The 27,327-nt window shown below is 44.0% G+C and overlaps 1 protein-coding gene across 2 annotated transcripts in view; it reads right to left on the minus strand.

Moving 5' to 3' along the window:
* Frmd6 (FERM domain containing 6) overlaps positions 1 to 27,327 on the minus strand; it is a 71,676-nt gene that overhangs the window by 31,437 nt on the left and 12,912 nt on the right. For both annotated transcript variants that reach the window (XM_057782694.1, XM_057782693.1), the window contains exon 2: positions 5,876 to 6,129. In XM_057782694.1, the coding sequence (XP_057638677.1) occupies positions 5,876 to 5,974 (99 nt within the window). In that variant the 5' untranslated portion in view covers positions 5,975 to 6,129. The remainder of the gene's footprint in view (positions 1 to 5,875; positions 6,130 to 27,327) is intronic.

Here is a 27,327-nt window from a genome sequence, read left to right on the forward strand (position 1 = left end):
ACATGTATACTCTACAGAATGGATTAACCAATGCATTGCTTCACATACCTATTATTTTTTGGTGTGTATTTAAGATCTGCTCTCAGTCAGCACAAGACTAGTTACAATTGCCATTCTACATAGGTTTCCTGAACTGATTCATCCTGCAGATGAAACTTTAGATCCTTTGACCAACAACACCTCCCTGCCTTGACTACTTCAGGCCCTGGTACCTACAGTAACTGCCTTATACTCTGTTTCTATGAGGTAGCCTTTTTTCGATCCCACACAAATGAGACCATGCAGTCTGTGCCTGGCTTATGACATTTAGTATAGTGTTCTTTGGAATTACCCATATTGTTGTAAATGGCAAGCTCTCTCTCCTGCTGTGGCTTATTACTTCAGCCTATGTGGACACACTACATTTGGTCTCTTCAGTCCTCAGTGGGCACAGCTGACGGCCCTGAACAAGGCTAGGGACTGTCAGAGTGCAGGTGCATTTCCCCCACGGTGACCTCATTTCCTCTGGATGCCCAGGAATGGCCCTCCGAGATCACAGACTCATGCTATATTTAACGTTTTGAGGAACCACATGCTAGTTGCCACAAAGGTCATGCTGCTTTACATTCTGATCACAGCTGACACATGCTCCTCTTTGCTATGTCCTCGGGACTCTGTTTGGTGACAGTCATTTTAACAGCTGTAAGTTTCAATTTGTTTTCTTGATGCTGAGGCCGAGCTCCTTGGTGGACACCCATCAGCCATTTGTCTATCTTCCCATGAGAAATGTCTCCGCAGGGCATCTTTGCTCAAGGAAGTTTTCTTCTTAAAGGTCTATGCAAAGTATTCACCCACTGCACAATGACAGCCTGCCAGATTTTAGTTATTTTAATCAATCACTTTTATTACTTATTTTCCCTGTCTGAGTCTTAGCATAACTCAATCACACTCACATTCTGAGGATGAGCTATTACTAATTGAGAAGGCATCACTTGGGTGTGTGTGTATCTGTATCCATGTATTTGTATTTGTGAAGTGTGTGTGTGTGTGGGGGGGGGGGGACAACCTTGGGTGTCAGTCTGCACCTTTCACCTTGTCTAGGGGGTCTCTTTGCTCGTGGTCCTCTGTGTCCACTTCTCCATCTCCCTGCTTGAGCTGCTGAGTCAGGCTTTTAATTGGGTTCTGGGGACTCAAATCCAGGTCATCGAGTTTGCACAGCAAGCGCTTTTAACCCTGTGAGTCAATTCCCCAGCTCCCAGATACAGATTTGATGCTTTCTCTATTGTGAGAGAGCTGTCAGGTGACAGCGCCCTGAGTGTCCAGAGTCAGCTGCACTGCACCCAGAGTCACCTAAGAGACGACCTAGCTCCATCTCTTCACCTCACAGAAGTAGAAAATGAAACTGTTCAGTCATGTAAGCGACTAGTGAAAAAGGCAGGCCCTCACAACTTACATGTGTCAACGGTTGCATACGGGTTAAAATGTGCAACACAACCTTGGTGACTTTGATCTACGTACAGTCATGATGACACCAATCATGTTTTTATACAGGACTAAAATTAAGAAAATGAAAATTATGCAAAATCCCACTGGAAAGAGCAGAAGACACTGAAGGCCACAGGAACCTGTTGACTTCTCCAAGTCCCCGGGACTGAAGAAAGCTATGGGGGCTTTAGGAACTTCTTACCACTGTGACAAAATAGTTGACAAGCAATTGAGGAGGAAGGGCGTATGCGATCTGGCTTACAAGGAGCTACATTCCATTGCTGTGGGAGGGTGGGGGTGCGGTGGGTGTAGGAACTTGAGGTGGGGTCACGTGGCACCCAGTCAGCAGAGAAGGGAATGCTGCTGCTCACTCTGTCAATCTTACTCAGTCTGGGATCCCAGGGCATGGGTGGTCACCCACATTTAAGATGTGTCTTCCTATATCTGGGAACCTGACTCAGAGACTCCCTCACAGCCATGCTGTGAAGTTTCTAGATCCTGTCATGGTGACAATAAAGATGAGCTGTCACAGGTAGTGTCCCTTTATATGCAGGATTCGATTCCCAGAGTGCTCCAGGGCACCTCCACTGTGGTCCCCTAGAGACTGCCCCCTCAGTTACCCCCATGAACACTCTAGCTTATAAACGTGCCATCCAGCGATATTGTAAACCCTTACTTTATATGCACAGGAGTTTGCCTGAATGGGTCTGTGTACCCATGCGTAGAGTGCCCTCTGAGGCCAGAAAAGAGCATCGGGTCCCCTGGACCTGATGAGTTCTCCCCTGGGCCCTCTGGAGGAGCAGCCCGTGCCTCTAGCTGCGGAGCCAGCACCCAGCTCAAGTTCACCTCACCAAGAAGACCCATCGCCACCCCCTTCCCCACCCCGTGCTAGCTCTATCCAACAGCTTGATGTACTTGACTTGTGTCCTAGAAAAGCTCGACTTATTTCCGACACTCACTGTAAACACTGAATTTGTATTTCATGCCGTAACTATACTGCCGCAAAGAAGCTTGAACAGACTGACAGAGAGGAGGAAAAAGGGCCACAATGACAGACAACTCTTACACCGAGCTCCATAAACTCGAAACTTACTTAAAACTTCGCACAGCTCTGGGGCACTTTTAACCCTTAGCTTGGCTGTTTAAACTTTGGTTGGCTTGGCTGGATATGGAGCAGCCAGGGTGAAATGGGACAAGCAAGCAGCCGAATTCCAAATTCCAAACCCAATGTTTGTAAAATAAAGTATGTGGTGAATCTTGACTAAATAAGGCTGTGCCTCTCTTCCAGGCATCCCATCTAGTTAATACTGTCCTGCTACTTAAATCAAGTATCTGGAGCCTTCTGCTAAAGCGCTCTAACAATCATCAAGTAAGTACAGTGTTCTTGTTTAAAAACTATAATTAAATAAGGATGTGGCTTGAAAGGGTTACCTGCTGTGAAAGCAATCTCCAGCCTTGGGTGTGTGCAGAACAGAGTCTTTATAAAGCCACATGGCTGACTGTGAAGTTTTGTAATTCTTCTCGTCTTCAGGGGCAATGGGAACTTTAGAAGCACTAGGCTCTCGACAGCGTGGGCTTTACTCAAAATTACCCTCCATATGGAACTTTGAAGCAGAAGGGGGTTTGATTCTCGCTGTGCCAATGGTGTGTTACCATGCAAGGATATCTGAACTGTTCTCTGGAAAGAAAGAATTGTTCGCTTTGCCGCAGGAAGGGAGGTATAAGCTTCTGGCTCTGTGATTTCTGCCACCCTAAAAACTTTCCGCCTCTTATATTCACCATAATTTTATTGTTTAAGTTTCTATGCTTTATATTCATTTGATGATTAAGATGATTTAAAATAGCCCCTGCTAATACAATTTATGGATATTCAAAATGATTAAAACATTAAATTGATTCCACATGCAGAAAGCCAATATGAAGTCACCTATACCTGAGAGGGGAAAAACTCTCAATGCTTATGTTGTATGTCTTGGATTGTGTGTGTGTGTGTGTGTGTGTGTGTGAATGAGACTTCACGCAGCAGATCTACAGTAGAGTTATACTTTTCATTTCCATTTATGCTGCTGACACCCACATTGATATGTTTTCAATTTTCATCAGGTTTCAGAAATCAAGTGCCGCGAAGAGAACAGTCCAGCACTCTGCACGACCAAAATCACCTTCAGGTTCCCTAACCATCACTAGGTGCTGCCCGGAAGACAGTAAACCCGCCTGGGAGGCAGGTTTGATGCTCCAAAATGCATACGAGCAGAAACCAGGTGGCAAGGGAAAATCAGGAAACTGTTGGCTGCTTGAGGAAGACCAAGATGTCTACGGTTACAAGCAGAACCTTGCTGCAATCTAAGCTTTTAATGAGGTTATTTCAATGTTGTATCTGCTCTGCATAACCATCTCATTACACAGAAATTATTATTAAAACTACATAGCATGCCGGGCGGTGGTGGCGCACGCCTTTAGCTCCAGCACTTGGAAGGCAGAGGTGGGCAGATCTCTGTGGAATCGAGGCTAGCCTGGTCTATATAGTTTTTTCCAGGCCACCCTGGCCTACTTTGTGAAGCCCTGTCTCAAAAACAAAAACAAACAAACAAACAAATAGGTTGATAGGTACAAAATCGACTGCCATGAATCCACCTGGCCGTTCCTGCCCAGGGCGCTCGCTGTCTCGCCGCCGTGCTGGTCTGCGATTCACACATCTACTCTGACAAGTGTGCGTCTGTGTTTGTGGGCTATCCCGAAATGCTCACAGCAGCTTCCTTCATATTAGTCTGGCCCGTCAAATGACACACCATCCGTCAGCCACAGTGAGCGAGTAACTAAATGGGGCACGGCCACACTGCTGAAATATTATCTTATAATGAAAACAAACACGGCTGTGTCAATTTCACGGGCCAGATGCTGCGTGAGAAGTATCGGAGACGAGAAGAACGCGTCACATAGCTCCTGCGGCAGGAGCCGTGGACAACGGGTCACTGTCATGAAACATCACCAAGGGTCTTTCTCCCCAGAAAGATGGAAATTAGTATCTTATGTTGGGCAATGGTTACGTGGATGTATATACTAACAGTGTATGTACTGGGCTGCACATTTAAAAGAATTTTACGCTTTGCAATGTGTAAATTGTAATTTAACTGTTAAAAGTTAAAAGGAAAAACTAAAAATAGTATCCCAGTCCTCAATGTCCTGGTTAACTAAGTTTCTGAATCTGATTTAAGAGCCAGGGGTAGCATCTCACCTTACCCATGGCCCTTCAGCTCATCTGGGATATTGCTTAGGCTGACTGATCAAACTAGTCAAGACACAGATGAGAAACTTAGCAACGGCTACCATTTTATGACATGGGCGACAACTCTGAGCATTTAAATCACAAACGGGCTACTTAGACGGCTCAAGTGATTAAGAGCACTGACTGCTCTTCCAGAGGGCCTGGGTTCAATTTCCAGCACCCACAGGGCAGCTCACAACTGTCCATAACTCCATTTCCAGGGCACCCGACACCCATGGCAAAACACCAATGCACATAAAGTAAATAAATTTTAAAAAACCCACAAATGGACAGACTTAAACAGAAAGTTTATTCAGAAAGCCAAGCAATTTTAGAGGCAAAAACCAAGGCTCAAAAATGTTCAGCTTTGGGCTGGAGAGATGGCTCAGCAGTTAAGAGCATTGCCTGCTCTTCCAAAGGTCCTGAGTTCAATTCCCAGCAACCACATGGTGACTCACAACCATCTGCTATAAGGTCTGGTGCCCTCTTTTGGCCTGCAGGCATACACACAGAATATTGCATACAAAATAAATAAATAAATAAATTTAAAAAATGTTCAGCTTTGGGCTTCCTTACTCCATCTATAGTCTCTGGCCTCTGACTCGTTGCATTAATTCTTAGCTAAGAAAGAGACTCCCACACAGTAGGAATAGCAAAAGGAATTCTTCTTAGCACAGAAACTAGGAGCAGAGGAAGCCAAAGAAGAAGCTGAGTCTGATGGTGGGATCTGAGGGGGTCCTGTCGCTCAGCAATGTTAGGAGCATTCCCTAGACCTGAGTGGAAAGGGGAAGGTATTCCAAAGGACCCCAGATGTATCCACGGCTGAACACACAGAAAGACGAAGAAATAGAGAAATTCAGTAAGTTAATTCAACTGAAAAATTATTCAATAAAGTTTAAAAACAGAAACTTTTTTTTTTTTTAGTGTAGTACCCAAACTCTTAATTTTACCCCACAAAGACACTGCTGAAGGTAGCTGTGCTGAAGGGAGCCACAATACTGCTTCTAGCTGTGTGAATGCCTAAAAGGAAGCCTGCCACATTATCTCTGGTTCACTCTCTGATGACTTCGCCCTGAACTACCTGATGTGGGTGTGGTCTGGCAGGGGAACAGCACATCTGAACGCTCCTAGAAGAGACCTACTCACGTTTATGATGATGTTCAGGGACTCATCATTGGGAAGGAAGATGCACACGCTACGCCGGTCCTGCATGACTCTGTTGTTATGGAAGGTCAGTTTGTTCATTGTGTTGTGGGCTCTCCAGTGGGCAGGCTGGGCGCACCGAGTGCTCAGCAGTTGCTCCAAAGCCAGCTTCTCCTCATCCTCATATGGCCAACAGGAGAAGCATCGTGGTGCCCCACTATGTAGGTTTCATAGCTGGAGAAAGTCCACGGGGAGGCCTGTGAAGAAAGAGGGCAGTCTGGTCAGCGGAGAGGCAGGCCGGTAGCACACAGCTATTCGTCAGGCGCAGGGAGAAGACTGCTGTACCCGGGACACGAGACGGCACAGACACACTCTGCCCCTTAACACCCATCTCCACACTCCATTCTTAGACATCAGTTAATAGACACAGTGAGAGCCTGGACATTCACAGACGGCCAAGCACCACAGACTCAAGGCGACGGATCCCGACTGAAGAGTTCCCAGTCTCTCAGGGAAGATGACGGGGTTCTGGAGTGAATGCAAGGATGGCTTCAACAAAAGCCTCTCTTCCGGGATATGGAACACAGATGGGTCCCTGGCCTCTACCACATTCCTTCATTTCACCAGCTGGTTCTACAAAGGGAGCCATGGCTGCTGGACCACCCATGGGGTCCACGGGAGCAACAGTAGCCACTGGAGCTGATTTCTCCATGGCATTCTCCAGAGTTATTAAGTTCTCCTTGGTTTTTATGTCCTGCTTTCTCCTGGTTCTCTAACTAGCTAATGAAAAATTAATTCATTAGTTCATAATCAAATAATATAGCAATACTAATGCTGTATTACCAAGTCAGGTATACATGTAAAAGAACTATGGTCTTAGAAACCTCTCGTGTTTTGTCAGTTTACTAAGCGTTAAGTTGGCCCCCTGCTCCCTGAAGTTTTAAAGTATGTAACTTTGCTTGCAAGTAACGAAACTTTTATATCTCTGGTCTTCAGTAATTTCACCCTTCATTTCTGTTTTCTGCCTCCCGGTATTGTAAAAGCCTGCAGAGTGATTGTCAAGCAGGGGTCTTTTTCCTGCTCTCGAGGAGGGCTTCGTATGTTGCCGCTAGCAGGACATTACTCAACCACAGTGTGTTGAAACTAGCTGTCTCTGTGCCATCGGTATTTACATTACTCCTCGGCAGCTGTATTTGCAGGGTGCGAGAAAGCAAGCCCAGGAATGCAAAGCTGATTTCCAAGGCAGAATCCTGACCTCTCTGCTCCTTAAAACTCATCTGTTCTCAGCAAGAGAGATGATATTCATAGATGCTAAGATGAGTAAGTGTGATCTAGTGGTTTTTAAGAACGTAAGTAAAGCTGGGCAGTGGCGGCGGCACACGCCTTCAATCTCAGCACTCAGGAGGCAGAGGCAGGCAGAGATCTGTGAGTTTGAGGCCAGCTCTGGTCTACAGAGCGAGTTCCAGGACAGGCTGCAAAGCTACAGAGGAACCCTGTCTCAAAAAAACAAACAAACAAACAAACAAACAAAAAAACAAAAAACCAACCCCCCCCAAAAAACCCAAAACAAAAACCAAAACCCCCAAAACAAACAAAAACCACATTAGTAAAATACAATCTTCAAGAGATTTATTGAAAACTAAAATTAGGTGGTTAATCTTGCATGTGGTACTTCTTTCTTAGGAAGGGGACCATCCACTCAGGCATTCTGTCTTCCTTAGAGGAAAGGGTGATTGCTTCCCCTTGGTTTCCAGTACATCTCTAGAGGCCAGGGCCTCTTTAGAGTATGGATGCTCAGTCCCTGAGTTCCAGGAACTACTCCCCAAATGCAGTCATTCACCTGAAAAGTATTCTTTTCTTTTAAAATTTATTTATTATGTATATAGTGCTCTACCTGCAGGCCAGAAGAGGGCACCAGATCTCATTACAGATGATTGTGAGCCACCATGTGGTTGCTGGTAACTGAACTCAGAACCTCTGGAAGAGCAGCCAGTGCTCTTAACCTCTGTGCCATCTCTCCAGCCCCGAGTGTTCTTTTCTTAACCAACAGTGACCAAGCACCAGTTTGAATGGCGGTGCTGGCTACATGTGACCAGTGGGGTTGGAGATAAATGCAGAGTCCAAGCCACAGTGACACTTCTACTCATGACAACTTCCTGCTGTGCCGCAATGTGGAGACCACCACTTCATACTCCACCCCCCTCTCGGGGCATGCCGGGAGAACATCCTAAGAACCGACCCATACCAGAGAGTGACCCCTCATTGCTACTGCTGAAAATGTTCTCAGCATTTTCAAAGGTATACATCCCTAAAGCACACCGGGTACATGCTGGGAATCTCAGCACTAAAGCACAAGAATTTCAAGCTCAAGGCCATCCTGGTTACTGTACATTCCCATCTAGTCCTATACAGAGCAGGAGCCTACCTCACGGAGCCAAACACGAGTCAGGTGTGGTGGTGCACACTTGCAATCCTGGCCTGCAGAAGATGAACGGCTGTACGTTGGGGCCAATCCAGCCAGAGCTACACAGGGAGACTCTGTCTCAAAAAACTGAAACTAATAAAATTCCTGAAATGGATCAAATCTGGAGACTGAGAGCCCCCCCCCACTTAAAAATTCATAAAGTATTAAAGGCTCTGAGAAGGTGCATAGGCAGATTTCTTAAAGATGACATCACCTCACGCTCACTGGGCACACACACACACACACACACACACCTCTCCCCAGAGACTATTAAGGTCCTGGAGAACAACAGCCTTAGGCACGTCCTATCAACCGAGAAAGGCAGTTCTGGAGAGATTCCATGGCAAAAGGTCCCCCAACAATTGGAATAGTCCAACATTTAGGCCTCTCTTTACTACATAAATTATAAGCTATGATTAAATATATCTTAAATCAAACCCTTAAGTGATATGAATCCCACTATAATTCTTCGTATTTAAATCTGCACTTCATATTGAAAAAGTCCTATGTGTTTCCATTTTTAAAATTAAATCAATTAAGTCAGGATATTTCTACTGACCTACTTTTTGAAATTTAAAAGTTAAATGAGGGAGGATCTTCTAAGGTTTAGGATGGTTCTAGCTTCATTAAAATACATTGAAATTCTCGTTTGGGTGTGATTTGTATTTTGTGATTTGGACACAGTACAAAGTCTGGACAAAGATTGCGACAGCAGAGTTACTGACAGCCACAGAAGAAGGTGCACTGCTTCACTGCTGCCTTAACACGAGGGTGACACACCCAAACCCCCTAAACAGAGAAGGGACTAAGCCTTCACTATGCCAAGACACCATCAAAGCTGACTTAAAAGTCCTACTAAAAAGGCAAACACAAACCAAACCAATCCCATCTCTAACACATACCAGCATAAAATTCAATCTAACCTGGACTGTCCTGGGAAACAGTAAATAGATAGAATTTATGCCAACTGGGACTGCAGAAATCAGGAAGAAATCACCAGCTATGTTGTTATGTTCTATGCTGGGCCCCACCTCAGTGCCAGGGGGCCATTTCTACCCCAGAGCAATGCCTTTTTGTCCCAGTAGTGACAAAAGACAGTGATCAGACCCCCAACTCTTTTCCCAAAGAGATTTACAAAAAATATACATTGCAGAATCTTTAGTTTTCCAAGTTTTTACCACATGATGTAGTTTCAGTTGAGAAAGTGGCAAAAAGGATTCTCTTTTTGCATCTACCTCCTCAAAATGTAACAAGATGACCCTTGTCTAGATCATGCCAGGCAAACATGATCAGGAAAGACCCCATCTGCAGCCAGCATGGTCATTCTATCACCCAATGAAAACAGAAGCTATTTTGGAAAGTGGACTGTGAGAACTTGACTGTTTCCATGTACAGAGCTCAGGTCACACGTAGACTTAGACTGTGCTCACTGCTTGCTGAAAACAGAACACAGAAGCTACAGCCATCTACAATGTGGGTCATGGACACTGTCAAGAAGCCTGAATGCTGTCTGATTCCCGAAAGCACACACACATGTGGGCAATGACATGTCAGCTCAAGGGAAGCTGCAGTTGAGTGACAGCCTCAAGTACACAAATACAGCCTCTACTGTAAGCTATACGATGTGATGAAAAAAAAAATCAGTCTAGAGCAGCAGCTCTCCACCCAAGGGTTGCAACCCATGGGGTTGAAGGACCCATTCACAGGGGTCGTATGTCAGATATTTACATCATGATTAATAACAGTAGCAGAATTACAGTTATGAAGTAGCATTGAAAATAATTTTATGGTTGGGGAGTCACCAGAACATGAGGTGAGGGTACTGAGGGTCACGACTGTGAATGTCGTGTTAAATCAGCCAACAGGACCCCTTGCTGATGGGCTGATACTTGAGCAAACACCTGAACAGAGAGTGGTGGTGGCGCATGCCTTTAATCCCAGCATTTGGGAGGCAGAGGCAGGTGGATGCCTGTGAGTTCGAGGCCAGCCTGGTATATGCAGCTAGTTTCAGGATAGCTAGGGCTGCTACACAGAGAAACCCTGTCTCGAAAAACAAAGACCAACAAAACAAACGAGCAGGATGTCCTGTCTTCACCCACCCGCCCGTCTCAGGGAAGAGCTTTCCAGAGAGAACAGTAAGTGCCCAGGCTCGCTCACTGCTTGTCACAGGGGAGATAACAGGCCTGACGATTGCTACTGTTAGCTACACACTTACTGCATGCTGGGCACTGCTGCTAAGCACTTGTGGATCAGGGAAGGAAACAGTGACCCCTGTGTCATGTACCCCAGTGAGGAACAGGTTGTCTTTTTCCCTGGAACTTGGGTAGACTGGGTGATCTAGTCATCCTTGGAGACTTTGCATCACTGAAAACAAACTTTTGCAGACACCTGTTTCTTTTTCTTTTTTGGTTTTTCAAGACAGGGTTGGGGGCTGGAGAAATGGCTCAGGGTTAAGAACATGGGCTGCTCTTTCAGAGGACCTGAAATTCCAAGCACCCACATGGCAGCTCACAATTGTTTGTAGCTCCAATTCCAAGGGATCCCATACCCTCACACAGACATGCATGGAGGCAAAACACCAATGCACATAAAATAAAAATAAATTTAAAAAAAGACATGGTTTTGATGCATAGCCCTAGCTGTCCTGGAACTAGCTCTGTAGACCAGGCTGGCCACGAACTCACTGAGATTCGCCTGCCTCTGCCTCCCAAGTGCTGGAATTAAAGGTGTGTGCCATCACAGCCAGGCCTGATAACTGTCTCTTGTATCAAAACATCATCTCTGCATGAACACTGAGATCAGCCACTTACAATTCTGTCTTTCCTTGTCCTTTCTTACAGATCTGAGAGCCACTATATAACCTCAGGGCCAGACTCAAGGACTAACAACTCAGCAACTGCTGTCTGCACACAACATCCCTGACCAGTGAGGCTCCTCCCACTGAAGATTTCTTAGCCTTGGCACTTGTCATGGTTTGAATGTGGAATGGATGCTACCACTTGGCTCCTGGTGGCACTGTTTGGGGACATTACAGAACTCTGGAGATGTAAGACATAGCTGGTGGGGTGGAGTGCCTGGGAAAGGCCCTGTGGAAGCTGGGCCACCCCTGGTTGTTTCCCTGCTGCACTACCACATGGGACACTGTGCCTCCCCGTATGCGCCTGTCCCCAGAGCCTTGCTACCGACTTCCTCCTGAGGATGGCCTGTGCCTCAACAAACCGTCCCTTCCAGGCACAATGTCGCACTGAGACACTATTCCCGGTCGGGTTGTTGTTATGTGGGGGCCAAATGGTCTCTGTATGGGGTTCATCCTGAATCATGTCTGTTTAGCTACTTCTTGCCTCTGTCCACTAACTGCCAGGGACCCCCTATCAGCTGTGACAACCCAAAATGTTAATGGGCATTGCCAAAATTTATCTCAGGGCAAAATTACCCATGGTCAGGAACCAACGTTCTGTAAGTTTCTGTATAGAATTATTATGGGCCACCTTTTTTTTTTTTTTTTTTTTTTTGTGTTTTAACTGCTCGGCTATTTTTTAAAGTAATAAGCTTTTAATAAATACATGCAATATTTATTTTTAACTATATGCATGCATGTGTGTACGTGTGCACACATGAATGCAGGGTGCTCTAAGGCCAGAAGAGGGAGTACAGGCAGTTGTGAGCCACCTGATCTGGGTGTTGGGAATCAAACACAGATCCTCTGAAAGAGCTCTTAAGCCTGGGGCATCTTGCCAGTTCCAAATGTGTATTTTTAAAATTAAATTAATTTAAAATTAAACATTTTAAATTAAATTAAAAATTAGGAAAAAAATCTGGCCTGAACTCTGAAGTCAAGTTTTTCCAGCTTCTTGAATGAGCATGGACTGCAGTTGTGGGACAGCTTTGAAACTCGGCTTTATGACGGTGCACTACCAGGCCCTCACACAGACTCCCATTACAGTGCACATACTCTGAGGAGCGCACTACTTTGAAGATTGGAAAATATGAAAAATGACCTGGAAATATGACATTTGACTTTTGTGATATGCCTGGATATCCTGTTTTACAATGGGTTTTAAGAAAGGGTCATTTACTTCTAAGAAATACTTGAGAGCGATAAAATTTACTTCTGTCATTTAGCTAGGGGAATAAGTAAGTGGGACAGTTCCTGCTTATGGCCAGTTTCCATGTGCATGAGTGCTTACCTGTGTGTATATATGTGAACTGCATGCATGCCTGGTGTTCATGGAGGCCAGAAGAGGCAACTGGGACCCTTGGAACTGGAATTATAGAGGGTTGTAAACTGCCATGTAGGTGTTATGAACCGAACCTGGGTCTTCTAAAAGAGCAATAAGAGCTCTTAACTGCCCTGCAGCTAGGCTAGTTCTGAAGTGACTGTCGCTCCTGAGGAGAGAGTGCCTGGTGGCTATTAACCACAAGCCGCCAAATGCGCTGGGAAGAACACCCGCTTCCTGCTTGCTCATCTGCCCTTTCCAACTCTGCTCTAGCAGAGCAATGAAGTCCTAGGGAAAGGGTAAGGGTGCATCTCCACAGAGCTGGTCCCCAGGAGGGTCACATGATGCACAGGACAGAGTAGGGAAGACCTGACCTCATCAATCAGTCAAATCTAAAATGCCAGCTGTGCGGCCATGTGTCCATTTCCTATCTGAGACCAATTCTTCATTTGCAAAATTTGTAACATGGGCCTCCTAAAATATTGCACAGATTAAATGGCATAGTGACCATAAAACATTTGGTGTCAAGGCTTTTGGGCTAGGAAAGGCAGGCTGCTAGCCGTTATGAATTTCCAGGTGGGGAGAAGAAACAGCTACGACTCAGCCACGCGACAGTCACTCCACAGAGAGCTCCCCATTTCACACTTTCACAGCTAAACCAGAGTTTATCCTGGGAAAGGGGAAGGTATTGCTGGTTGCACATGGTATAGTGACACTGTACTACGCCACTGCCCCTCTGAAATTCTCGAAAAAGAGCAAGGCAGTGTGGGAGTGTGTGTTCAAATGTGTGCCGGCTGACCAAAGGATGCGCAGAGATAGGTTGGTTCTCGACTTAAGACCATCTGAAGGACGAGACAAGTGTTTCTTAGTGTGACACAATAAATTACACAATCTCCTACATCATGGTTGGCATGGCTAATCGCTACAACCTATATGGCTCTAACTATAAAGATACTTACATCTTTGGTTTAACAACTCCACATTTGGAGCAATAATCTGACAAGAGCAAACTACATTTCTGAACAAAGGCATCCATCAAAGGGAGGATGGGAGAAACGGGAAGTCGGCCCACAAGGTGCTTGCAGACTAGGAAAAGCATTGGAAGACCTGCCAGTAAGAGCCGTTTGCTGCACATCCCTTCGGATCACAGACACCCTTATGTCCACCTTTAGAGTAACTACCGGAGAAACACAGGGACCCAAACCAGCAAACAAACCAACGTTAGCCGGCACCTGAGTACCACAGTAATTGGTAAAATGTAACTAGTTTTATATCCTGTATTTGAGATTCTTGGGACCACAGTGTTTCAGATTCTAGAGGGCTTCCCAGTTTGGGGATACCTGCAGAGATTCACCAGTAAATATTTCTAATGTGAAACTCTGAAACTTTAAAACTTTGGGAGTATTATGTTTACGGAGTAGCACAGCATTCTGGTTTATGACTTTGTGCTGTTAGAGCCTGTGTGTGCACTTGTCATCCCTCAAGCCACTGCTGAGTTCTGGCCACCAGAGCTCATAATCTCTGTGAGGAGCCAAAGGTAGCACAGCAGAAACAACAGGAAGTAATACTGTGATATTCTAGATGAATGCCAAGTGATGCTATAAAGCGAGACACTCGTCAGAGGGACGTCCACCAACCAGTCGCCTGCTCTAGCTACCCTGATGGTTCTGAACGCTACTGTTGCTATTCTGACTTCTGATCTCACCATCACCATTTTCTGTAACAGTCGCACTCGCGAGGAAGAAGGCCAAGCAAAGGACAAGACAGCTGTGGTACTTGGGGGAGTGACGTGACTGTTCCTGCCCTACAGACCAGAAGCACAGTCCTTCAAAGCCTGACTTGGCATGCCTGTTCTCTAGAGTGAGGGGGAACAGGCACCGTACTGTAAATCAATGATGGGAAGGGCTTTGTTCCTGGAGTCCAGAAAGGAGTCAGGGTGACCTGCCATTCTTTCTAAAACCCTGATGGAAATGTCGCATTTACCCTGGCCGTACACCAGAGAAAATACGTATCAGTTAATTAGCCCTCCTACCATCTGAATACTTACCTGAAGAACACAGTGTCACAGGCCATAGTGATGAAATGAATAATCTTTCCAACCCAAAGACTAAGGGGAAGGGACAGATGATAAAGTGATCTTCGAGGTCTGAGGGATCTGACTGCCATATGTAAACACTGACAATAATCTTAGGAGGGAAAAGTAATACTGCTCTCCTCTGGGGGCCACCCTTCTGATGGTCATGGTTAGCTGCTGTTCTCCTGGATTCTCAAGTTCTCTTGTATTGTTCCTTAACCACACCCCCAGGTGCTTCTGTGTTAGCAAATGCTGATCACAGACAACACATGCTCACATTCTTCAATGGCTCGGCACTTCTCTGGACACAATTGTCAAGGCTCACTTTGGGTTACTGCAAATCATTTCAGATTTTCTCTTGCTTTTGATCACGCTGTTCCCTCTGCCCAAGATATCCACCCCTACATCCTGTCCCAGCCGTCAGCTTCTTCAGAGAACAAACATGGTCCTTCCTGCTCCCTAGAAAACACAGGTGCTGGTCTAGAAAATCTGCTTCCTCATCCCTGGGTGGTCATCAGCTGCTGCTTCCACTCCGTTCAGGGGATATGGTCCTTCTCCAGGACAGATCTATGTTAGCCTGGAGTAGCGCTCTACTTCAACACTGGGAACTCAGTGAGACTCGCTGAGTATTTTAGAGTTACTTGACGAAAAAGCAAACTCCTTAGTAATTAAGATTAATATTATGTTCCTTAAATATCCTTTGGAGCCAGTCATAGTAGCTCATGACTATATTCCTAACACTTAGTAGGCTGAAGCAGGAGGATTGCTGAGTGTTTCAGTCTATCCTGGGCTACGAAGTGAATGACGGGGCCAGGCCCTGTCTCAAACACCAACCAGTAAGCAAGGAAGCAAGCGAACAAATGAATCCTTTCTTTCCCCAGTGGTATTAAGTACTGACCTCTGCTTTTTGAACATCACAAGGGTTAGAGTCAAAATGGGCACATCTTTTCTTTTCCTCCAAATGGAATGGGCACACAATGAGAACACTACCCCAACAACTATCAACACAATACTTTTTTAAGTCTCAATAACTTCCGGTAATGTCAACTTATATTAAAATAAACATAATGAAAAGTCATGGTTGGATTCCCTAAATTGCAAGTGCCAAAAAATACCCAACTGAAACCTGAATGGTGGTGCCAACTGCTTGATTCCAACTCTTTGTTCGCCATTTACTAGCTAGCCGGCTACGCACCAGCTGTATACTCGGGATGAGTCCTATCACCTTTCGGTATCGTCCGTGTGTTGGAGGGTCTTGTAAGGCATATGGTAAGTTCGATAGAAATCTTAACTACTGTTAAGTAACATGACTCATTAAATAATTCAAGGAGATTTATAAAGGCAATGTCTTATGTGGGTCTGATGGAGAACACAATGTCATCTAGGACCTCGTTTCTTCCTGATGCACTGAAATCGGTTCTATCTGAATCGGCATCTCTCAGAGGGGCTGCATCAACTAGAAGGTGGCAGGCAGCAAACTCGAACACTCGACTAATGCCATGGGTCACGAGGCCCCATCAAAAGGCAGGAGCAAGTCCGCCTCTACATCAGGAGGAAGAATCAGCTTCCCTGGAAGCAAACCAAAACCAAAATTGAGTGCCATGGTGAAGCTGAGATGGTGAAGCTGAGATGGTGAGGTTAGACGGGCAATCAGCAGGGAAGACAAAAGCAATGCTAAAATTCATGAATTTTAAACCACAGAAATGTTATTTCCACAGCCATCTGCAGTCAAAAGTCGTATCATGTTTAGCAATGAGGCACAAAAATTCCTTTCAACCCAGATGAACTTCTAGCCTGGCACTGCCAAGGGAAAGCGCTGTTCTCAGGGAAAACACTAGACGCAGACGCGCCTGCTTCTAATTCCTACAGTGAAGTCTTTGACTCCTTCATTAGCAGGACTTGCACTCGATTCCATCTACCACAGGAATTATGGTTTTGTAGATGATGATTTTGTTGTAAAATTCTCATTATTATTATACATATGGATAAATATATACATGTATGTATGTATGTACAGAATTTTAACATCAACTTTTTGGATGTTTCTCCTGAAATAATTTTCTCCAAAGAAAACATAATTATAACGCCTTTAAGAAAGACTGAATGAAACATTGAGAAGTTGCTAGCTTTCTTGAATACTGCATAGTCTCCATATCATTAAGGAACTCCTCATAACAACACACACACAAGCTGAAAACAGAGACGTCCACGGCCAAGAGTAACATAATCAGCATTAAACACCACTCACAGGGAAAATGAATGAATACACAAATAAAAATCTCAAAAATGATGAATGAAAACAAATCAAGTTAATAGAAAGATATATGATTTTATCTCTAGGATTAACAAGTTCAAAAATAGGCAAAAATAAAGAACGATTCATTTAGGAAGACAGGACAGACGCAAAAGGCAAGACTCCTAAGGGAAGCAAAGGAACCATTCAACTCAAAATTGTATAAAAATTACATATAAACTCTTTATTCTATATGCGACTTTCCAATTTTAGAGAGCAAAACCAACCCGTGGGTATTGATGATAAAAATAATCACATACTAGCAATTGAGTTTTTAAAATATAAATATATATACACACACACACACACATACAAGGGCTGGAAATATAAGCGATTCTGCTACGACTGCCTGCCATGCTTCACAAGGTGACCCACTGAGGACTATCAGCTTATCACACTTCAAGTTAATATAAAATATTTCACTTACCACATAATTGCTATCATGGCTTTGAAACTGAAAAACAGCCTCCAGGGCACTTAGTGCTAACTTAGGAGACAATTTAGTGACAACACATGTGTTCTGTCTTGAGTTTCTAAGTATCCTAAATGGAAACATTGTAATCAGGTACAATCAATGACACCTTGACCTCTGCTCCACTAGCTGAACCTGGGAACTTGACAGGTGAAAAAACTGGCACCTGACCAAATAACCCTGTCAGTGTGGGCAAGACTCTCCCTCCCTAGTTTAAAACAATAATGGATATGAAATAATTTAAATCTCCTTGGAAGGCACAATAGCTACATATTTCATAGAAAGTTAAAAAACATTTGGAAGCATATAACTATGTCAAACACACTCAAGTGCTAATAAAATGTCTTTTTTTTCCTATGCGGCTAGCCACAGAATTACATGGGAAAACCTATGACGTTAGAGAAAGACTCTGAGATGCCAGAAATTCAATATCCATACATATATTATGAGACTGAGGTTATACTGTTACACAGACACACCCAAACATGTGGCAATTCCACAAGGTATCATCATGTCCATGCACACATGCACACATACACACATGGCCTGTATACATGTAGTCTGGGGACAGACACTCTTTTCAGTAAAAGATCAAAAGCACAATCTACAGGCTTCAAAGGAGAATTTTCTAACAAAGCTTTATATTGCTATGAAGTCTTGTTTTACACCCCCTTGGGGATTTTGCTTTGAATACATGAGTTGGAGACAAAGATGTCATATATAGACAGAGCTGTGATTTATGGCTTAAAAGGCACTTAAGAGAACGATAAAAGTATTTGCTCTATGCATGACCTACTTTTTACAGCTTCACACAATGTTCGCTATAGCTACTCGCACAGGGAGTCTCTATCAGATGCCTGGAAAAATATGTCTGCTCCGGCCAGCTTCGGTCAACAGTCCCTAAAGTGTCATTAAATTCGTGAGCCCGTCTGCTCTGAGGAAATCATGGTGGTTTGTGTACCAGTTGGAGTGGCTGTTGGGAGATGGCGGCAAGCCACAGCTATGACCCTTACCCAGGGAAATCTTTCCCCTGAAGCTGTCTCTCTTAACCAGTGGCCAATATTTAATTACTCCAGTTTACTCACGTCTGGAAGTAACTACCATAAACACGCAAGTCCACCAGCTGGAATGTCATTTTTGAAGGGTGCTTACCTGTGGGGTACTGTCCTGTTTTCCCTTACGCCAATTCACAAGTCTTATTCTTTAGCTCTTTTCACTGAGGTTTTTGAAATCAGATAAAAATCAAGGCCAACTCAATGATTATCCATTTCTTCTCTGGGGGATGGAAAGGAAGCCAAGGCCTGACCCTCTGTGCCTTCGGGTATGCGAGGCAGTGAGCCCTGAGCAGCTTAGGCAATCCCCAAGGGCAGACCCCCTGCTTGCTCCCTGGACCTCTGGTTGTGAGATGCGCATCTCTGCATCTCCCTCTCTGCCTCGACAGGGCACATTCCTTCTTACAGAGATCACCAGCGGATGCTGGGAGAGACTTGCAGTCTGGCTTTCCGAGGGTGTGGAGGAAGGAAATCAGAATCACACCTTACCTACACTAACATGCTTAATCTTCCGTGAAACAAATGGAACCATCCCTCAACCTTAAAGGTTACAGTTTTAAAAAGTCCCAGGCTAAACAGAACCAGAAACTACCCCACCTCTGCTCGGGACTTTTTTTCATAAGGCTGTGATCACACTGGAAAGGCAACTACTTTTGAGTTGAGCCAGGGACTTTCTGCCCGGGGAAACTGGATGAGCAGCTCATCCGTGGCCAGCTGTCACTCACAGCAGGACCAATGCCTGGCTCCAGTGGTGCAGGGTCACCCTATCAATTCCCTCGATTCTCACCAGGACAAGCCTGTCTACTGCCAGCGGCCTCAGAACCATTTCATCTGTGAGCCAGAAGCAACGCATTCCAATGTTTTTTTTTTTTTTTTTTTTTTTTTTTTTTTTTTTTTAAAGATTTATTTATTTATTGTATACACAGTGTTCAGCTTCCATGTGTGCCTGCAGGCCAGAAGAGGGCACCAGATCTCATTACAGATGGTTGTGAGCCACCACGTGGTTGCTGGGAATTGAACTCAGGACCTCTGGAAGAGCAGTCAGTGCTCTTAACCTCTGAGCCATCTCTCCAGCCCCCCAATGTTTTATTTAAATTTAAAAGTACTCCTCTTGGCCGGGCGGTGGCGCACGCCTTTAATCCCAGCACTCGGGAGGCAGAGGCAGGCGGATCTCTGTGAGTTCGAGACCAGCCTGGTCTACAGAGCTAGTTCCAGGACAGGCTCCAAAACCACAGAGAAACCCTGTCTCGAAAAACCAAAAAAAAAAAAAAAAAAGTACTCCTCTTGCCAGCACGCCTTTAATCCCAGCACTTGAGAGGCAAAGGCAGGCGGATCTTCGGGAGTTTGAAGCCAGCTTGGTCTACATAATGAGTTCCAGGAAGGCAGATCTACATTAAAAATAAAAAACCATACTCTTAGTCAAGTGGTGGTGGCACACATCTTTAATTTCAGCACTTGGGAGGCAGAGGCAGGCGGGTCTCTGTGAGTTTGAGGCCAGCCTGGTCTACAAATCAAATTCCAGGACAGGCTCCAAAGCTACACAGAGAAACTTTGTTTTGAAAAAAAAAAAAAAAAACCAAAACAAAACAAACAAAAACCCCAATAAGACAAAAAACAAAACAAAACAAAACAAAAAAAACCCAAACTGAAACATACTCTTGATTTAGTGAGATGGCTCAGTGGGTAAAAGGAACCTTATGCATAAAACCTGATGACCCCTGAGTTCAATTCCAGTATCCCACAGTGGAAGGACAGAACCCACTCCTGAAACCCACCCCTACTCTGACCACCATACAAGCACCATAGTGTCTCTCTCTCTCTCTCTCTCTCTCTCTCTCTCTCTCTCACACACACACACACACACAGCACAAATACAATTTTTCATTAATTAAAACTACTTGTGTGTCTAGACTGAGGATATGGCTAAGAGGCAGAACTCCTGGTTAGGGTTAATTTGGGCCCTGGGTTCAAACTCCAGAACCCTGGGATGGGGAGGGAATGAGTTAAGAAAGCATGTTACCCCTAATGCTGAGCTTCCTAGTATGGAGAGTTGGGTAAGAATTCTTTCTCATGAGCCGGGTGGTGGTGGCGCACACCTTTAATCCCAGCACTCGGGAGGCAAAGGCAGGCGGATCTCTGGGAGTTTGAGGCCAGCCTGGTCTACAAGAGCTAGTTCCAGGCTAGGCTCCAAAGCTACAGAGAAACCCTGTCTCGAAAAACCAAAAAAAAAAAAAAAAAGAATTCTTTCTCACATATAAGATCTGCAAAACGCTATCTGCTGTCGATACAGGTCACTATATTCAGATGATCCTAAAACCTCCCCTGGCAAGTCTTTCTTTCAAAAGCCATCTTCCAAGTGAACACAAACTACTTAGAGTTTGGAAACGATTTCCTCTGAGGGCAAAGGCAGGCAGTTCCCCAAGCACCTGCCCTCCGGGTTATCAACACTAGTGATGAGGCCATCAGCGGCAGAGATCTTCATTTCGGTCTTACCTTGGCAACTGTGCAATACACTCTGGATGCGCTGAAGACAATTTCCATCAGCAGATGAGTGCTCGCTGGAGCCATGCTTCGAAATAAGCACCAGCATAAAAATTAGGCATGAGATACTGAGTGTTTTGCTGTCTATATTTTCTTTTTTTAAATATTTATTTATTATGTATACAATATTCTGTCTGCAAGCCAGAAGAGGGCACCAGACCTCATTACAGATGGTTGTGACCCACCATGTGGTTGCTGGGAATTGAACTCAGGACCTTTGGAAGAGCAGGCAATGCTCTTAACCGCTGAGCCATCTCTCCAGCCCTGCTGTCTATATTTTCACAAGTGGGGTTTAAAGAGTTTTAAAGATTAAAAACAAAACAAAACCACATCTAGGAATTTCTAGCACCTGCCGAGTTCTGTCTGGCTGAGACGAGAAGACTGAGATCAGAGCTGGAGTGGTAGAGGCATCTGGGGCTAGGACAGCACAGAACATCAAAGAGGATGCCGAGGTACAAAGCAAGGGCTAAGCATCTATGGGGATGGGGGAACATGCCGGAAACCACCAGCCTGGTATCCGTATGGAAAAAGTCCCACAGAGTCAGACACAGACTCCTCAGAGAGCAATAGGCCAAATGATCCCCAGAGTTCACAGGGTCTGGCAATGGCTCTAGGCCCCATTAGCCAGGGAGAACAACCCTCTAGCATGCATCGTAACAGACAGCTTACTCCGAAGGCCCTCCTCATAGCAAGTATCTGAAATAGCTATTGTTTGAAGGCAAAATACCTTATAAGCTTCAAATCTTCCGAGGGCCAAACGTGAGCCCACGTGCTAGAATAAAGCCCAAACTCAAAATTTGTCAACTGTTGCAGATGTGTGAACCATTTAAGTTGACAGATACAACAACGTAGCTGAAAAACGTTCAGATTTTTCAGAAGACACAACCGACCAAAGCTCAGTGGAGAAATAAGCTATCTGCATGCACCACTGTCTTTCACACAGATCCATGTTCTAGGAAAATTAGACAAAGAAAATGCCAAGTGCAGATGCTGTCCCTCCAACTACTATCAACGTTTAAAGAAAAAACAACCCAATTCTCTACAAATTTTCTAGGAAATTAAAGAGAAGTATTTCCCCATTGTTTTTATGAGGCCAACATTTCCCAAACCTATTCATTAGAGAAAAACAAACAAAATGACCAACATCTCTCACAGATGCACACTTAATAAAAACCTTTACTAAAACTTGGTGTATTGAATCCAGCAAAATGTAAAAAACAAATATGAAGCTGAACACGGTGGCACACATCTTTAATCCCAGCACTGGTGAGGCAGAGGCAGGTGGATCTCCGAGTTTGAGGCCAGCCTGGTCTACAGAGTGAGCTCTAGGACAGTTAGGACTATTCAGAGAAACCCTGTTCCCAAAAATCCAAAACCAAAAACCCCAAACTAAAAACTCCAAGAACCCAAGAGGAAATACAGTAGGTCTAAGTCTATAGCATAGATAATAGCATTATGCCAAAGGTCCTGGTCTGGAAAGCATATATAGTTATGAGATTCTCTTTTCTCCCTGTGGAGAGGTTATCAAAGGGTACGATGGAACTACTATTTTTATGGGTCTCAAATTATTTCAAAATAAAGTTTTAAAGCTTTGCAGTGTGCTTTTTTCAACTCAAAAATAAACAAGTGGATATAAAATCAGCTAAAATGATTTTGAAGACACCAAAGTGGGTCTCACGACCTCATTCATAGATTCTTTTTAAAGGTGTAGCAACCAAAGCAGTGCAATGTGCGTCTAAGGAAAGGTGTGGGTCACCAGAGCCAAACAAAGCCCGAAATATTCAGCCGAATAGAATAAAGGGTTCAGGAAAAAAACCTGTATAAAGTTATCTAACTTTTGACAAAAGTGATTTTTTTTGGGGGGGGGGGTTCAAGACAGGGTTTCTCTGTAGCTTTGGTTCCTATCCTGGAACTAGCTCTTGTAGACCAGGCTGGCCTAGAACTCCCAGAGATCTGCCTGCCTCTGCCTTCCGAGTGCTGGGATTAAAGGCGTGCGCCACCACCGCCCGGCGACAAAAGTGATTTAATAACACATTTTTATCAAATTGTACTGAAACTACTAGACCTAACTATATGGAGGAAAATTACCATAGACCTTTTTTTTTTTTTGGTTTTTCAAGACAGGGTTTCTCTGTGGTTTTGGAGCCTGTCCTGGAACTAGCTCTTGTAGACCAGGCTGGTCTCGAACTCACAGAGATCCGCCTGCCTCTGCCTCCCGAGTGCTGGGATTAAAGGCGTGCGCCACCACCGCCCGGCTTACCATAGACCTTAAACAAACAAAAGAAATCATCCACAGAACTCTGCCCTTTGAAAGTCACCTTAAAGATGAAGAAATTTTCACACTGGAAAAAAAGTAAACACCTGCTTCAAAACAAGTCCAGAAAACATGAATAACACAAATAGCTCTCATAATGAAATAGAACCGACAACTTCTTAAAAATATGACCAATAAATCTGAATAGTCATTTCAGCGAGGACCAGGAGGGAAGGACAAAGAAGCACTTGGGATGATGCTTGGCATCATTAGTCTTTAAGAGACACAATAAGAGCCAGAGTAAGCTACCTACACACTCATAAAACTGCAAAGACTGACAACGCCAAGACTCGGCAACAATTCGAACAAAGAACTCTCGGCCATCATTGCTCATAGGACCTTGAAATGGCACAAGCCACTTCAGAAAAACAATCAGGCAGTTTCTCTATAAAGTTATGTATTCACATACCACACAACTAAGAAAGAAACGAACATGGATATTCTTGGTAATAGAATATTTAGGATGGCTCTAAAATAGAACAACCCAAGTATCCTTCATCAGTAGGGGAATGAATGAGCCAACCAACAACTGGACGCCACCCAAGAATGCGAAAGGAGCTACTGGCATGGGCAACCAATGCATTAGGAACGTTTTCTTTTCTTTTTCTCCCCCTTTTGGTTTTTCAACACAGGGTTTCTCTGTGTTGCCCTAACTGTCCTGGAATTTGCTCTGTAGACCAAGCTAGCCACAAACTCAGATCCTTCGGCCTCTGCCTTACAAGTGCTGGGATTAAAGGTACAGTGCCACCATCATCTGGCAAGAACATTTTCTTTAAAAAAAGATCACTCATGAACATGCTCACCAAAATCCCTAACAAAACTTGATATCCCCCAAACACATATACTAAATGACAGAAGAAACCATGTACAAAAACAAGGTGAAAGAAAGAATGGGGGTGTGACTAAAAAGGGACCACAGTAAACATCTGGTCCCGACAGAATGGTCTATGTTTTAGTTATTTTGTTGGTTACATGAGTGCATATATTTACCCAAACTCAATTATCTACTTATAACTTGTGAACTTTATTTCTCATGCATGTAATTTGTCTGAAGAAAGGTAAAATGTTTAAAAACAAATCTACATATCCACTAGTGTTTATATAGTAAGTAGCAGTTATTACCTCAAGCCTCTTGCTAATGTGCATTGAATACAATGCAGAATTGGCTCAATTGGTAAACCCGAGGCTTTAGCTTAAACCCTGAGCTTAAACTCAACCTTAAAACTGAAATGTAGGAAGTCATGGTCATTTGGTAACTGAGACAATGTCAAGGCTACTTCATAAAACAAAGACCCACTTATCACTGAGCAAGAATTCTGAATGCTTTTAGTCTCAGCACTTGGGAGGCAGAGGCAGACGGATCTCTGTGAGTTTGAGGCCAGCCTGGTCTACAGAGCTAGTTCCAGGATACCCGAGACTACACAGAGAAACCCTGTCTTAAAAAACTGAAGGGAGTTAAAAAAAAAAAAAAAGAAAGAAAGAAAAAAGGAAAAGAAACAAGAAAAACAATTCTGAACAGCAAAGATAATCTGTTGTCAAAAACAGGAGAGAAGTTATATGTAGCATTCTCCTTAATACGTTGTGTTAAGTGTGCTTTCCTTGTCCTTCTGGTCGACCTGTGCTAGGCTCTTGTCCTGCTCATCTCTGATTTTCGGCAAAATCTCTGGCATGTACAGCTTTCAAAGTGACCTGTGAGCACAGCAGAAGGTCCGTGGAAGAAACACGTCCATAAAGCACCAGTTTTGCCACCTCATGGGCGCCACGGGCTTCTGCATTCCAGGTTTTAAACAGAAGCTGTAAAGAGTATGCGAAGTTTCTGAACTGAGTATCTAACCTTTAAATATACAATGTGCAGTCATTTCAAAACACTTTTCACTTTAGATTTCTTGCTAGCCGGTTCGAAAAAGGAACGAAGATAACATCCGCAATTATCAAAGGAGCCACAGTGTAAGATTTTACACACATCTTTGCTTTTTGTGATTAAAGGTCAATGATTTGGAATTCTGGGTCAAGCTGAAAATGACTGAAAAGACAGACTTTAGTTGGCCTGAAATAAAACTTCTCTCCGACAAAATAAAGACGAGCTAGAGAAAATAAGTTGCTAGTGTCCAACAGAAACTATAATTGGCTTTGCAAGTTATCAAAAGGGTACTTGGGAGGTTGAGGCAGGGCTGTGGCAAATTAGAGACTAGCCTAGTCTAAGCAGAGTAGAGGTATCAGGCCAGTCAAGGCTATGCAGTAAGACTATCTCAAATAAATTATTAGGCAAATTTTAAAGGGGCTAAAAAAAAAAGGAATAAAAAATGTTGTGCCATATATTTCCAAAACTGCAATTATTTTATCGAACAAGGTAGTTAGCGGAAAAGAGCACAGGCCTTAAAGAGGACCCTGTTCTGCTGCAGTCACCGACTGCCCAGGGAAAGGTGTCCTGCCATTGAACTCACTCCTTACAGGCTCCGTCTTACAGCTATCTTCTATCTGAAGTCTTCAGACTCAGTTCTCAGATTCCTTAGAAAATTTAAGCATTAAATACATCTTGCTCTTAAGGAGCGGTACTTTGCTTCCTGGTCAAGCTGCCGGTTCCCGGCCTTTGGGAGCCATCACCCATGCTGAGATGGCTTTGGGGGTGCGTCCAAGTCACTTCAGCTCTTGGCCGTAACCCTTCACCCATATGTAATCCCCATAAAACTCATGGTTCACCAAGTTGGACTTTGGGGTGTCAGTATGTTGGTTTGTCCTGGGCTCCGAATCTGTGATCAGACAGACGTGTGTCGCATCTCCCCAGAAAGTCTTGTCACACAATATTCCCAAACTCAGGTATTTCAAAAGACAGAGCTTACATTGAGAAAGCACAGATAATTTCTACTGTTATTTTCTATCAGTAGTCATAAAAACTCAGTCTCTACTTAGGGCCTTTTGAATATCTAAGGAACAAAATTTGTATTCTTTTCAATGCAAATATTAAGAGCTGAATATGTATCGCTGTTACAAGACGATAGAGTTTATTCATATGCCAGACTTAGGACAGAACACATTTCCCTTGCGGGTCAGCAGGTAAACATGTGATTTGTCTAAGGTGTGAACCCAAATGCCAGGTGACTGACCTCACACTGCTTGGAAGGAACAAAGCGGAGACACCACCAGAGTCGCCAGTGCTCCAGGTGGCAGGAAGATCCAGAAGGGCAGAACAGGAGCCGCTACCTGCTGGCAAGCTGCTTGCTGCCTACCTGTTAAGCCACAACAGGCCTCCCAGCCGTGTCAGTGTCACTGCGCGAGACACAGGAGCTACCATGACAAAGTCCTGCCAAGACTCGAATGCCCAAAAAACCAGTTTGGCTGACCCCAAAGCAAGGCCACTCTCCCTCCCCTCCCCAGCCCCAAAGCCCTCAAACCAAATTTCACAGCCTTTCTAGTCTCTTAGGCAATTTAAGATAGTACTTCAAACTCTATTCAGCAGAAGACAGATTACAGAATAAAGGTATTAATTTAGCTCTCTGTCTCTACCATTCCCATTCCCAGGGTCCTTCATAATATCCTCCTCAGGAAGCAGGCCTACTTGAAGGACAAGGCTGGTACTAAAGGGAACTGCACGCCCTATCTTGGGTCACTTCCATTAGCTTTCTGTGACGTCATGAAAACATCTCCTAATGTTCCTCTAGACACCTATGAAAGTACATAATCAATCAAATGTCCTTTTTCAGCTATTTAAAATGAACACAGGCTTAGAAAATAAACTCTGGAGATTAGAAAGGCTTTATTTTAAATGGACTTAGTTAGGGTTTACTGCAAATTCTAGACCCTCCACATTCCTAGAAAAAACTGTTTCTTAATTTGATTTTTTTAAAAAAAAATTTTTTAATGTTAAATTTGAAAATCTCAGGTTTACTTGAAGTAACACTCCCTAAAATCTGCCCATAAGTAACTTGATTCCTTAATAAAGATTTTAAACTGGCACCTTGAAGCTGACTTTAGTATGAAAAACAAATGAACTTTAATACTGTATTTAGATAGGTTTGGTTAAGCACAGG

This window comes from Chionomys nivalis, chromosome 10 (assembly GCF_950005125.1).
Source record: "Chionomys nivalis chromosome 10, mChiNiv1.1, whole genome shotgun sequence".
Classification (NCBI taxonomy): domain Eukaryota; kingdom Metazoa; phylum Chordata; class Mammalia; order Rodentia; family Cricetidae; genus Chionomys; species Chionomys nivalis.